Source organism: Cyberlindnera jadinii, assembly GCF_001661405.1.
Source record: "Cyberlindnera jadinii NRRL Y-1542 unplaced genomic scaffold CYBJAscaffold_5, whole genome shotgun sequence".
NCBI lineage: Eukaryota > Fungi > Ascomycota > Saccharomycetes > Phaffomycetales > Wickerhamomycetaceae > Williopsis > Williopsis jadinii.
The window spans coordinates 497,869-512,852 of record NW_017963656.1 but is presented as its reverse complement, the minus strand read 5'-3'; the positions used below and the strand labels follow the sequence as shown (position 1 = coordinate 512,852).

At 41.9% G+C, this 14,984-nt stretch overlaps 3 protein-coding genes across 3 annotated transcripts in view; 2 read left to right on the top strand and 1 right to left on the bottom strand.

The window, feature by feature from the left end:
• Positions 1-1,716: 1,716 nt before the first annotated feature.
• AUR1 (inositol phosphorylceramide synthase) lies at positions 1,717-2,748 on the top strand (the record flags this gene model as incomplete). The annotated part of the gene is made up of 1 exon (XM_020212135.1): positions 1,717-2,748. A coding segment is annotated over one exon (1,032 nt), but the record flags the coding sequence as incomplete, so codon positions are not given.
• Positions 2,749-5,103: 2,355 nt separating this feature from the next.
• GIT1 (Git1p) lies at positions 5,104-6,568 on the bottom strand. Its single transcript, XM_020214883.1, has one exon. It carries the CDS (start codon positions 6,413-6,415, stop codon positions 5,120-5,122), a length of 1,296 nt encoding a protein of 431 aa, XP_020071038.1. The 5' UTR covers positions 6,416-6,568; the 3' UTR covers positions 5,104-5,119.
• Positions 6,569-14,119: 7,551 nt separating this feature from the next.
• CYBJADRAFT_184411 (uncharacterized protein) overlaps positions 14,120-14,984 on the top strand; it is a gene marked incomplete at its 3' end in the record, with an annotated part of 1,358 nt that continues 493 nt past the window's right edge. Inside the window, exon 1 of the mRNA XM_020217127.1 lies at positions 14,120-14,983. Coding sequence (XP_020071037.1) covers positions 14,146-14,983 — 838 coding nt within the window. The remainder of the gene's footprint in view (position 14,984) is intronic.

Below are 14,984 nucleotides of genomic sequence, written 5' to 3'. Positions count from 1 at the left end.
AGCAACGGTTGGACCTCGAAAGGATGCATAAAGCATTATATGTCTTCTTACCAGCAGTAATGCTGAGCTAATGATGGAGATATATACAGATGCTGAGGACAATGATAAATGGTTATCACAATGGGCCTTTAAGCGTGTGTTGATAATGCCATATACTGTGAGTGCTCCATTGCCTACTTGTTGTGGGCTTCTTTGTTCGTCTGTCTAGGAACAGAGGTCTTAGCATTGTTTTGGGTTCTATAGCAACATCCGTTTACATTGCATCTTACATGTGTGGAACAGCTCGTACAGAACATCGCCACCACCTGGGGATTGTAAACCCATTCCCTGATATGGAGATTTGTATGACTTTGAAGATTGGATGGCGTATCATTGTGGCTGCTCTATAGTAAATTGGCCTCGATTCACACTATTTGTCTATGTCTATCTGTAGTGACATTGGCCTGGAGGTCCACTGTAGACAGGCATGACTATATATATATTCCCGTACATCAACAGCTGGATTAGCCACGGTGGTGATAGACACACCGTTGAGTGAATGACAACAATGGATGTAACCAAAATGACTGGGAAGTGTATACAAGTGCAGGCCTGGTTACCACGCTCCCATCCGAGTCACTGATGTGTATATATGAAGTTCGAAGAGCCATGGGTCAGGCGACTGGAAACCACCACTTAGGTGGGATGCCCAGTCATACGGATAATCTAAACATACCAACACCCCAGTTGGGATTGAGATTTGACCTAAAATCGGGCCATGTGCTAAGATTCACTCCACATCACTTAGGGAAATCATGGCAGTGCCACATGTCAACGTGATGTATGCAAAACACTGGGGCAAACGAGATATGACGACATTGCAAAAGCAGTGGGTGACGAAGCCTACAAGGTTAATAAGCTTTCTCCAAGACTAAGCTCCAGTTGGAGCCTCAAGGTGTGAATGATCAATAATCTGCAGGTCTTGAGAGGGCTGCCCTTGTTCACCCATTCCAGCGTGAGTTTCCCATATAATGGGCCCAAAAGACCATATTGGGGCCCTCACAGCAAAATCTCCCAGCTGCTACTGTACTGATCTCGATCAGCAACGACGACACACTCATCAACAGCCAATATGGCAACGTCGAGGACGATTTACAAGTCCACACATCAAAACCACACCCACACCTGGTAAGCACCATGGCATAGCCACCAGATGAGCTAAAAGCACAGCGAAAAAACCGGCACCCTCACAGTAGCACAGCAGCAAGGGCTCGTGAGGGTCGACACACGCCAATTGGGCTACGCAGCATGGATAGAACGTTCAGAGCACCGCATCATTCATCTCATCGCTCGACATGTTATGTCCCAATTGCGCTAATTCTTTGCGCCAAACGTTCCGAATCCGGTATTCCGTATCTGGCGGCAGAAACAGAATACGAACGGACAAATGACGCAAACCACCCCGATTCAGCATAACCCTTCGTCCCCCTATCCCAAAGAGGAAATCGTGACGCAAACATATCGCAAAAATATCGCAAAAAAAGAAAAAAAACACAGCGCAAAGTTTAACCGAGCAAAGCCTCCGAGAGCATTTACAACCGCACGATAAAATCCTCACAATTCGTACTGGCTCGTAAACAAAACACTCTTCTTCCCATCGATTTCTCCTGCTTGCTTCTTCATAGCCATCGCCCTCGTCTGCCACAGTGCCTGAGAGAGACGATGTCGTTTGCTGTTCGGTTGTTCAAGAGCTACTTCCTCGATGAGAGGCCAACAGGCGCTGTTATTGCCGACCTGGACTGGGACTTCAACCCGAAGAGCTCCATACGTAGACTGGAGCAGAAGAGGTTCACGCGCTCGGACGTGTTCTTCTATGGCGTACAGGTGGTATTCCTGTCCATGGCGTTCTACTTGAACCCGGCTCCTTTCTTTGCCAGAGTTGGCGCTGTGCTGCTGCTGATTGGGCTACTGCTTGTGCCTGTGACATCGCAGTTCTTCCTGTATGGGCTGCCGATATTGACGTGGGTCTTTTTCTTCTTCTCATCGACGACCATCTCGCCACAGTACAGACCTCCGATCAGCGTGAAGGTTCTGCCGGCCGCGGAGACCATTCTCTATGGCGATAACTTGTCACAACTCCTGGCCACGTACACTTCGCCAGTCTTGGACATCTTGGCGTGGCTACCATACGGTATCATCCATTTTTCGCTGCCCTTTGTCGTTGCCGCGTTGATCTTCCTGTGGGGGCCTCCGACGTCGCTGAGATCATTTGGTTTTGCCTTCGGAACGATGAACTTGATCGGAGTGATCAACCAGCTGGTGTTTCCTGCGGCTCCGCCTTGGTATAAGATCTTGCACGGGTTGGATCCGGCAAACTACTCCATGCTGGGCTCTCCAGGTGGGCTGGCTCGTATAGATACGCTGCTCCATCTGGACCTCTACACCACGAACTTCTCCAAGAACTCGCCAGTGGTTTTCGGTGCGTTCCCGTCGTTACACTCGGGCTCAGCAACCATGGATGCACTTTTCCTGTCGTGGCTATTCCCAAGAGGAACGCCTCTTTTCATCCTCTACGTCATGTGGCTATGGTGGTCGACTATGTATCTGACCCACCACTACTTCATCGACGTTATGGCTGGGTCATTCTTGGCTGTGGTTGTATTCCTATACACGAAGTACACACATCTACCGAAGAATGATAAGAATGCAAAGAACCGTTGGTCCTATGCAGAGATATCAAAGATTGACATGTTCAGAGAGGACCCTCTTTTCGTCGCACAGGATGTTGAATCCTCTGGCGTCGTTGGAAGGGCCCGTTCTGGCTCAGTCCAACAGCCAAGACAGGCTTCGATGTTTGAAATGGACGTTTTACAAAGACAGCGTACGCCGATTTCAGCTTCAATTAGCAACAACAACAGCAACAATGCCACATTGACACCAACCTTAGAAGGCTCTGAATCTCCTTCACCAGAGGCCCCTTCCTCTGTCTTTGAATCCGATGCTCCATTTTCTAGGTCCTCAAATACTTCAGTAACCTCAGTGGCGTCACATTTCGAAATGGGGACTACGAAAACAAGAATAGATTAATACATAAGAGAAGAAATGGATCACCATCCAGATTAATGAAACTAATGCATTTTAACTAACCTAATACATGAAGCACGTAGACTCAGATGTGTAATATGTTGGAAGCCGTAATACTACTGGTGTGGGAATGGGAGTTCTCTTCCAACCAGCCCTTTTAAGACGATTCCATAGGGCATGTTTCACCCCTCTGAAAACCAGATTCGCTATATGCCACTGGTAAGTAGAAAAGCTTGGAGTGTCGTGCAACCATCGAGGAGGATTGCTAACTTCATTGAAGCTGGTGAAATCACCCATAGTTGAGTTACTCATCTTCAATGCTCCAAGGTTTGGCAAGAAACCCATGACATTCATGGGGTTAAACAAACCAATTCGACGTTTATGTACTCTATATAGAAAATGACATCCTTTATAGGTATCGACAGGTCTCATGAGCACACTGTTCAGGTTCTTATTCGACAACAATGTTATACCAGACTTGCTCGTTTGAGTCAGAGTGTTGATATTTGCCCCATCAACATTTGTAGAGCAATGTATTGTTGCCCCTACCATCTTAAACCCATAATGAAGGTATCTCACTCCGTGCTATCCATCTTCCTTATGTATTCAGAGGATTACTGAGCTTGTCTACTAGGATATAATAGCCATATGAGAGGAGCCATGGTGGACTGGTGGACTTTCAGAAGCAGGTGGGAACAACGTAGGTGTGTGCTGTACAGTTACATCTGTTAACCCGTCGCAATGACACAAGATGTGATATACACTAGGAGTGATTATTTACTTGGTGTGTGATATGACTTATTTAGTAGCTGATGCCAAGTCATACGTAAGCTATGATGTGTGTTCTTTGGGGAGCCTTATCGTTTACAGAGCATTTTCCAGTCATTAGTAGTCTCTTATCATCAATGAAACGTTGGTGAGCACGATTAGCAAAAAGTTTCATTACCTCTCGTAAAAGGTGACCATGATGAAAAGAAGTCCAGGCTGTGGTGTTCGAAGGGGAGTCGGTAAAACCTTGCTTGGTCTGTCTTCAAGCAGGAGCAGATCTGCCTTGTGGAGGCTCTGGAGTTTTGAGAGGATGCCCTCAAGACGTTCAGATGTAGTTTTCAAGAAAAGAACCGGTGAGCTCCAGCTAATCATTTAGCTCTCATTAAAATGGATATCTAAAACGCTTGTTGGCTTCTCTACTAATATAAAAATTTACTAATAATCATAGAATATCATGTCTTTTTACACATTAATTTATTATTTATTTAAAAGAAACTTAGAGTAAAAGTTTATGATGTTACAATTATAATAAAAATGGGCCATATATATTCCAAATATTCTTCAAAATCCAAGAACAACACTTTGAAAATAATATTTTGGGTGTAGTATGTGGGTAAGACACAGTTCAAAAGGGTTACATAGGTTCTCCACTTAATGTTCTTCAAAGCGTTGTCATTTTACGTGTGCAACTCCAAGTTCCAGTATTATCACTAATTGTGACTTGAAATCGCCCATAGACACATGTCGCGCCATATGTGGACAAGGAGTACAGCTTAGCACTAGAGTATCACTGTCGGTGTCAAGCTGTAATGCTGGCAGCTTGATGATCTGTGTCTATGACGAGAATGAAACCTCAATTGACACAATTCGGCTTCGCACTGAATAAAAGTTAATACCTACAGCATCGTTATCTCCTGCACCACATATTGTCCAACTGAAACTGGCATCAGGAAGGAAAGTGAACAGGCCTCCACAGAGAAAACTCATCTCACTTCAATTGTCACCGAGTTATCTTCTAAGACCCCTACGTAAGTCAGGATTGCTTGGACTGATCATTATGTCTGCATCTTCAAACATATAGCTGCAAAGACAGCATTTTCTACATTGTAAGACATGTCCTCAGAATACTCTAGTACAGGTGAATATTATGCACTCTTACAAGTATAGCCTTGATACATTTACCATTCACGGAATCTTTTATAATATCTTTAAAATACCATTGATATATTATATATAAAACTATTGAAAAAGCAGAATCTCTTCAGACAGTAAGGCAGGTGATAGTATCTCACTTCTTTTGGTCAACATCTTCAGCGATATACTTGACATCCTCAACGGAGGATTGCTCTTCAACAGTGGAGTCGTCTTCGAACCCGAAAGAACCAGTCCAGCCGTTGTCTCTCAAGTAGTTCTCAAACTTGACATCTTCCATCATCAAGTCATCATCTTTCAAATGTGGAATAGTGAAAACAGCCAACAGGACACCAACAGACCCTAGGATAGCGGAAATGATGAAAGTCCATTTAGCACCCAGGTTATTATGAATTTTAGTGAAAGCTTGAGTACCGATTGCAGCACCAGTCTTACCTAAAGCAGCAGAGAGACCATAAAGAGTACCACGAACAGGGGTAGCATAGCATTCAGAAGAAGTGAGACCCATGTTGTTACCAGGTCCAAAGTTACCGAAACAGTTGAAAAGACCAAAGAAGAAGATGAACGCACCGTTGTGAATACTCAACTTGTCATAGGCGCATCCAATGACAAGCCCAATAACCAGATAACCACTGAATCCAATGATCAGCGAGTACTTACGTCCAAGCTTATCAACTGTAGCAGCACCCACGAGGACACCAGGAATCGAAAGCCATGAAAGAAGCAAAGTCCACTCGGCCAGCTTCTTCAGATTACTCTTCTCAGCTCCTAGAACACCAGAAAGAATAGTTGAGGAAAAGATACCGTTAGGGAAAGTAACGAAATCATAGATAAACCAACATCCACATGTTCCCAGGAGACGACGCCAGTAGTACTTGAACACAAGCCAATATGGCACATTCTTTTTAATCTTGGACTTTTTGTAAAGGATAGAAGCTGCCATTTTGTATCTGAACCAGAAAATGATCAAAGGCCAAGCACAACCAAGACCAGTACACACTCTCCAAGTTGTATTCAAGTGTTTCTCAGTACAGATGGAGAAAACTATGAGGAAGATTGACAATGCAATTGGACCACCAAGTGACAGAGGCAAGTTTGTAACCATGACGAAAACACCTCCCCTCTTCTTTGAGGCTTCATTGGCAGATTCGGAAGAAGCAGAAGAACAGGCAGAATATTCACCACCAACACCGACACCAATAGCACCTCTACAAACCAAGAACATCCAAAACATACCAAGAGTTGTCTTACCATGGGCAGCAGCAGCTAAAGCAGCACCGACGACGATAAGAGCAGTTGTGGCAATGATAGCTTTCTTACGACCAAAGTAGTCACAAGTCAAACCAATACTGACTTGTCCGATAATTTCACCAACAAGAAGGGAGTTGGAGACTCTGGTACTGAGTGCACTGGTATACACCTCTGGGTACATTTTTTTGAACAATGGATTGAGCATTGTCATCAAATTGTTCTGGTAACCATCAGACATCAATGCAACACCACAACAGATGATTGTGAAGATATCAGAAACTGTTTTCTTCTTCAGGTAACGTTGCTGACGTTGTTCCTGATCATAAACGATCTCCTCGTCATTTTGGAAACCTATTGTCTTACTCTCAACTTCCATTGTGTTGGTTACTGAAGTAATCTTGCACTGTATGAATGGAGGTAGCAAGTAGTGTATGTGTGAAGTTGAGAATTACAGCAGGTGGATCAAAGGTTTATATAGTGTTATTCTTCTGAAAGAGTCAAGGAGACATACTGTGTGCTTGATCGAACATGTGGACCGTTGGTGAAAATCTTCCGTGGATCAAAACGTGTGTAACACGTTTTACAGCATGATGTTAATTACCACTGTGTATTCACTAATACAGCCGATGGTAGTTAGAAAATCATCTACAAAGCATGTTAGTTGCCATAATACGTGTGGATTTTATGCGACGGCATGCATGAAGATCCATGGAAACTCTGAGATAAGAAAACGTGGGCATTAGCTCGCGAGATGCCATCGTCCTTATTGTATTTACCCAAGATCCGATGGTCAAACGATACCAAGAAAAACGTTACACTTCAAAGTAGTGTCAAGCGATACAACAATGTTGTCATTTGTAACATGCTTAACCCCGCTGACTTCTTAATAAGCAGTTTCGTTATAGTAGTCAACATTATTAACTCGTGGCACCCCATTTAGAGACCGGGACAATTGACCTAGTTGGATATATTGAGGTGATCAAACCATATCAAAGTTTGAGCAGGCCCATGTTTAATTGACCATGTGTTTGATACACCATCGCTAGTTTTCCGTATTGATTCACGTGCCCTTAATTAGTCGGCTTTCACTTAATGTATAATGCAGCAAAAAACACAACGCCTGGTAAACTACACAACCTGAAGCCTGCTCAGCAAAACATCAACCGTGCGAAGACGTGAAGACATGGGACGTGAATGTCCGTTGATGTGAGGCTATATGCTTTTTATCTGCTTCATTGTGAATGGTTTCAAACATGGATGCCCTGGCCACGTGGATGATACAAATCTACTGGCCAATTAGCGTATAAGCGAAGATCACCGTGTAAAAAAAGAAAAGGAAAAAGATCGACACATCTTGTGCGTACGAGTAACAGCCATGTGAAAGGAGAGACTGTAACCCCCCACTTACCCCATGCCTTTTTGCCTATTGGCCGCCCTCGAAGCTCCCAGATTGTCGAGTGGCCTCTGTAAGTATCGATAATTGATGATCGTGTAGTAAAGGATATCCATGATCAATTCATACACAGTTGAGTGGTGGATCCACCTCAGGAAGTGCTTTTGCCGAAGAAACGTTCGTCGGCGTTTTCTATAATAGCGCCTCCCATGCAAGCTGTGCCTGGGTAATTTATGTGGTGTCTGGATGAATGTAATAGCGTTTATAAATCACAAGGCATAGGGCATTTCAGAAAACCTCAACGAGAAATAACATGTCCGAATTTAGCACATGGGTCTTGTGTCGTAGCAGTTTACGATGCTTGACTATCCGAAAGGTTTCTGGTTCCAAAAGGGAGCCGTAACCCCATCTAAGCTGTTGCGTAATCCATTTATGACGACCCATTTCAGGCACCAAGCCGTTGATCTCGCCGTTAACATTCTCCTATTGTAAAAGCACACCATGGGGGCTTATTGACTTGTCTTATACGTGTAGATTAAGCAGTTCTTTGTCCTCTAGATCTTTCTTATCCTCTGCAGAAGACCATCCATAGTGTATTGTCCATGGTTCAAGCAGCTGGCCATTCCCACCGGTCTTCCCTTTTCAGTGATCTCCGAGGGTACTTCGTGAGATAAAGAAGGAAATTCCGGGACCTTGACTTCCTATTTGGGAAAACTCATTTAGAGCTTTGAGAGAGTTCTAGTGCTTAAAGACTCTTAATGAAGAGCCAGGTCCGTTGAGTCGGAATTCAAAGGTTCGATCAGTAATTGTACAACTGAATTATGAAAACTTTCTTTCACCATCAAATTGGCTCCACTGTTGACAAGTTGGACGTCGCTAAGCGTTCGGGGGGAAAAACAGTGTAAAATAGACTGTTCCGTGCAATGAATTGCAATAAACAAACCAAGGGAACAGAAATAGAGACATGATATATGGTGGGTGTAGGTTTTGAGATGTGAAACTTGGAATGCTTCTAAATACATAAACCTGATAGACCGTTTTGTTGGAATTGCTAAAATGCAAAATGTAAAGGTTCTATCAGGTTCCATTCATCACCAATGATGTTGAAGATCGAAGCAATCTGAGTTGCCAACTCCCTCGTTTAGAATACATGATACTTTGAACGTTCCGTAAGCAATATTTGCAGAAGTTATCTTGCTCATCAGCTTCTTCAATTTTTAACACCAAACCATGGGTGTTGAATGTTTGAAGATGATTACGATGTTATTCCATCGCTAACGAGGTTGTCCTTCGGTAATGAAACAGAAGGCTTAAGTTGATGGTACCTGTTAACTGATGTAAATTATTCGTAGTTAAAATTCAACTGGTCCTTCATTGTTCTGTTTTGACTTTCTTTGAAGGTCTAACTTAACCATTACAATTGAACCCGTGTAGAGCTCCATATATCTGAGCAATTCAAGACAAACCGACCAGTATAGTAAGAATAAAAAGGTTGGACATCAAAACGATTGCTCGAGCTAATACTAACATTACACCTTTGTCTTAAAAATTCACTACCTCACATGTGTATTACCAATCTCTCTGAGGCCGGTGTATACTTCTAATTCTTACAGTTTGACCATCACTTGATCAAAGCTAGTGGCATGTTTGTTGATTCGCAGCACATGTTCTTTCTGAAAAGATATTCACCTTGAGGCATTCCAAATCATTCCATCCGGATACTTACACAACTACACATCTACAAGGCAAGATACAAACATACTTACAAGCGTATATACACTCACGAAAGGTCTAGACTCTAAGTCACCTGTGCATGGGTATAGGATACACTTGAGAGAGTTTGCCCCTGCTGGAATGTAGTTGTACATTATTACCACTTGCACGTATCATGTGATTCTGTGTAGGGCTGGATGTACTGAGAATTCTAAAGTTTTAACATTCAAGCGATATGCAGTGTAGACTACTTATTGTCTCATGCTGTTGAATGTTCTGTGCATTACAATGTTTTACTGAAGATACATTGGAACAAAGAGGAAGTCGAAGAAGCTGAAATTATGCAATAGTGGTATGTTTCATATTTGATTACATTAAAAATAATTCGGTGAGTTCCAAAATATATCGTTTCTAGCTGATGTTCCAATCATCAGTACAACACAGGACGTCTACCTTAAATAACGACGCACGATTGTTTCAAATTTTCTTGGGCACAGTACTGTCCTCTTCAGGCAGATTATCAAATGTTTAGCAAGATCCATGGTGGTCATGTTTCACAAGATTAAAGTATAGGTAGTTATGGAGTAGTAACTACCTCTAACTTAATAGGCAGCCTTTCATACCTCTACCTTCGAATGCTCTGTTTTTAGTACTGTGCGGTTTCAATTCTGTGCCAGGACATTCGCAGGTCTATTGAGCATTAAATTCCCGCCTTTGAAATGTTCTTAAAGCCTGAATATGCTGGAGGATCCAATAGGCATGTATGGAGAGAACCTTCAATTATATGGTCTGTTAATGTTCTCATCTGTCACCTCCTGATGCCTTATTCTTAAACCTCTGTTAACAGATTCTCATAAGTCAGGAAGTGATTTATACAATGAAATGTGCTACTGGCTGTAGTAGATTATCTTCTCTCTCCAATGAATACAATATTATTAGTGGCCCAATATTATTTTAACAGGCACTATGATGTACTAGACTTATTCCAGGCCTTTTTGAAGAGATTACTGCCTTATTGAGTATGTCCCTGAGTTGAAATTGGGTAGGAACAACGTACATACATGTGTTTCTTTCACACTTTTCTAAAATCCTAATTTCCAGAAATTTACAGTACAACTTCAACGCCTGTTGGACTCTCGCTAAAAGCAAAACCTAACCTTTCAACGTTCGAAAAGGAAACCATGTATGATTGTAACTTTTGAGGCATGTCCTACAGCTGCAGGCGTCTCGGTAGTACTACAAACATTAATAACAGCCCAATGCAAACTCTTCTGCAAGGCGATGCGAAAGTTTTATCTACGAATCTGTAGTAGAGAGATCTGGAAATTTAACTTTGGGGCGTTCTGGAAGGTGACCAAACCAGGACTAGCGCCAATTACACAGTGGTGTTCAGACTGTTCTGTTAATAGGCCGGCGCGGGGTTACCATCCGACCCGTTACACTGTTGGAACCGCTTTCTAAACTCCGTCTAATCACGTTCCGTGGATCAACGACTGCTCATACCAATAACTACCAACTCAACGCCCTCTTGTTCATATTGTACCTTACTATTTGTGTATGTGTGTATCCTACATACCCCTTAATAATTAATATCGAGAGAATTGGCACCGGTTACTACGCACTAGCAATTGTAAATCATTTATATCTACTGATGACAGATTGCAAATACTAGGGAGTGATGCTGATATAATAGAGTGGTCGATAATCGGAGTTGATGTCAAATCCCGCAGTACAGCTTATACGTACTCCATTCTCCTAGAATAATATTCCTCTGTCTTAAAGAAGTACGAGAACAGTTCGGTTTTTAGACACTCAAATTAAAACCCGCAAACACATTCGTGACTTCACTATAGAACCCCAATTACTAACTGATGACTGACAGAGGGATGTGAAATAAAAAAATGTTGGGCTCTGTAGTTACTTTAAAGGGCCACTAGCCAGGCTCTACATTGTCCTAGGTGCATGGCATGCACTTGGAAGTTAAAACTTGAACAATAGATGAGTTTTCCAATCAACCAACCGATATTGACGATTTTATAAGCGGCTGTTCTTGATTTTTATCCATGTAGTGTACGCCTCTGGTACCGCCTTGAACACGCCTCATAAAAAGCCCGCATGAAAACTGAAACAGAGTTTGTGTTGGCCATATTATGCTGGTAAACACAACACAATTCTATAAGGAATTAATAGGTTATGCTTTTGGAAGAGGTTGCTAAACTTGTGACAAGCTTTGTATTTTTGAAATACATATCTATAAAAATAATAACCTTACCGAAAATATAGTTCTGATATTAAGCAAATTTGAATGTAATAGCCACGTGTTAAGTAACCTAGATGCTTTATGCCTATCCAACGGTGAATTCTACGTACATAGGCTCATTCTGAATGGGTGCATTGGCGTTAGCTAGCCCTGCCTTGAAGCTAGGTGTACATTTATTTTTATAATATGCAACTTTTCAAACTTTACTCCATATTTGCTATGACCTTTTCGTGTACTTTGTACCCGCGTATGTAGTGTAGAGACCTTAACGACAATCTTTCTTTGTAACTTAATTATCAAAAGTAGATCGATGTAAAGTGTGTCATACGCCACACCATCTTGCAGCTTACAATGCTCGAGCACATGGAGAGACTGAGTAGTAGTAAATCGTATATTATGTGTTTGACGTTGGAAATTAGCGTTGGAACTTGATAATGTAGCTGCCAATGGTACTACCAACAGTTTAATGTCATTAAATGGATAGCAAATATAAGGTTATCCTATTACAATAACTTGTGGTGATACATACTGATCTGCTAGATGAAACTGTCTAGTTTAAATCTTTAGAGAATCAATAAGAAAAAGATCCTTCTTCTCCGCATTAACCCCCTTTACACAATTTATTCTGTACATATTGAACTGCATCCATTTCCCAACTTTTGATGGTTTTCGTTGACTCGTGTGGCTTTACCTATCGGTTTGGTCATTGCTTGTCACTGACTTAAAACCAAGCTCCTTTATTTGAGTCGGTCCAGATATTAGCGAAGCTCAGAATTCTTGTTAGATTCCACAGAAAAATTCGTATTTTAGTTTACTAGCTAGATTGTCACTGCTAAGAAGAACATGAAACCTGCCGTTCCCCTAATAAATGCAAATTATAAAGGCCATGTATCCATCTTAACTTGACTCAGGTGAGACCCATCTATTACTCCATTGTGAATATTGCCTCTTATACCAGTATGCCATTTTGTCGTAGTATATAGCGCAGCTTTGGTTAAAGGAGGCGAACTTACATTTTCTTTTTGCTTGTATATCAAACGGTTCTTTAGGTACTAAATACAAGGTAAGACATTATTAAATTTGGATACACCATAGATTGCTCACCTATGTTTCCTAACTTTCGAGGCTTTAGCTGCGTTCCTAATTGATTTCTGCGGACAATGCATGGCACATATGTTGATAAAATTGCTGTTCCCTGACCAGTGTTTGACTTATTGTTCACGAAATACGAAGAATTTAAAAGTGGTGGAGGTTAAGGCTCAACCAGACAATGTTTTTTCGCTCAAGTGTTTAGGAGCATAACCGTACCAAGGCTGTGCCGAAATAGAGCCACCAAATAAACTGAAATGTAGATTATTCTCCTAACCTTTGCTGATCTGCAGGCTCCGCCTGCTTAAGTATTATCCAAGTTACCCAAATAGGATAAGTAATTAAATGTCAAACAGAATTTACAATAACGCGATGGTCTATGCATGTCTCAAACCTCATATACATTCCAGTAAAATGATCACAACCCAATAACATTGCCGTTTCTGTTATTCCAATTAGGAAGTACAGACCACATCCGTAGAGTTATGGGAAACAGGTTGAATATCCATTGCAATTCACTTAATCTACCAAGAGATTAGAGCGCAACTCAAACCCGCCAGAAAGTTTTTTTTTGCCTGCTAAATTTTATACTGTTTCAATCGTCCTGTGGTTCCTCTGTTACCAAGAGATCAGGCGCATCCTTAGGTCAATTTACTTTCTCAAGTTTCATCGTGACTAGTCATACTTCATACATATTTTTCATGTATGTACGGTGTGTCCGCTTAGATAAATTCACGCACTACGTGCTTTGGAAGTAGGTAAGTAGTCAGAACATGACTATACATGGTCTACGCTATGGAAGCTTCACGTAGTGCGTCCGAAAGGATACCCTTTAATCACTTACATATCGCCACATATGTAGTTCAGAAGATAACTTCTTAAATCGACAGCTTTTACTGTTATAACTTCTGTATTAAGCTCAGTGTACGTTTACTTTCATGCCCCATAGATCTGAACTTTACTCTGCATACTAAAAGTGTTTTTATCCTCGGATCGGTCGCCAATTCCAGACGTGAAGAATGGCCCAGAAGTGGGAGATAATCATTTGGTCTCCCCCTCCTTTTTATTTTCCTCGCCTTATGGAAAGGCACAGCACTAAAGAACTTGCATACTTACGACTCAGGCATTTTGCGTGGGCTGTAAATAGATGCATGAATAGCTACGTGTTACATGTTGAATTTTGTACGTTTTCCTGCTCGCCTAGTGGTAAATATCACGATTTGCGAAGTATTGTACATCGTAAATTACAACCGAGGACAGGCTACGTACATTCCAGTTCCTGTTGTCTTTTAATCCTGCATATCTCTTATTATTCTTCAAGTCCAAATAGAATATATTGGTCTTGCAAATATAAAAGTGGGACCTCCTGCTTCATTTCAATTTGTCTCTTCTGTGAGTACTTCCATTTTAAGTCATCAAATCACCTGCATATACGCATAACTGTCTCACAAGCACGATGGTTCTTTCCCCATTTTTGATGAGCACAGCTCTCCTAGCTGCTTCAACACTTGTATCTGCTCTTCCAGCTCCTAATGCATTTGCTGATGCCTACGGTCAAGCTGTCGCTATGGCACATCCAGATCCAGAAGCATTTGCGTTGGCCATCTCAGATGAAGGCACTTGTGCCACTTCGATTTGTCGTACCTACTGTAATTTGATGATCATCGGTGGTACACAATGTACATCTAACACAACAAATCCATATGCTGGTCCATACGACACAGACTGTCTGTGCTCTTCAAACTCCAATTTGATGAGAAACTATGCTAAATGTCTCGACTGTGGTTGGACTCTATGGAACAACTACGGACCATATGCTTCATCTGCTTTGGCTGCCTGTGACTTGCCAACCGAACCAACAGGTACGCTTTCATGTTCGACGGCACCAACGACAACGGTTGAAAACTGTATAGATGAGGGAAACTGTCTGGTTACAAACGCCCCACCCGCATCAACTGTGAAGACAACTGCTGTTGGCAAGCCAGCATATACTGTTAGAACTACTGGAAAGACCACCTCACTTGCTGCTGATTTTACAGTGTCCACGACTTCGTCTAATAGCTTGACTACTGACTTAGGTAAGCCAGCATATGTTGTTAAGACCGCTTCGAAGTCATCTTCTGGTACCACAACACTAGCTGCTGATTTTACAGTGTCCACAACTTCTTCTGAATATTCATCAACATTTACAGTGGAGTCTACTGTGGACTATGCTTCTGCCTCTTTAACTACTAACTTGGGAGCTCCAGCGTATGCTGTTAAGACTGTTTCAAAGTCGACATCTGCTCCTTCAGG

Excerpts from the sequence above, each read along its gene's own strand:
- GIT1 (XM_020214883.1), bottom strand. The coding sequence starts at position 6,415 with ATGTACCCAGAGGTGTATACCAGTGCACTCAGTACCAGAGTCTCCAAC.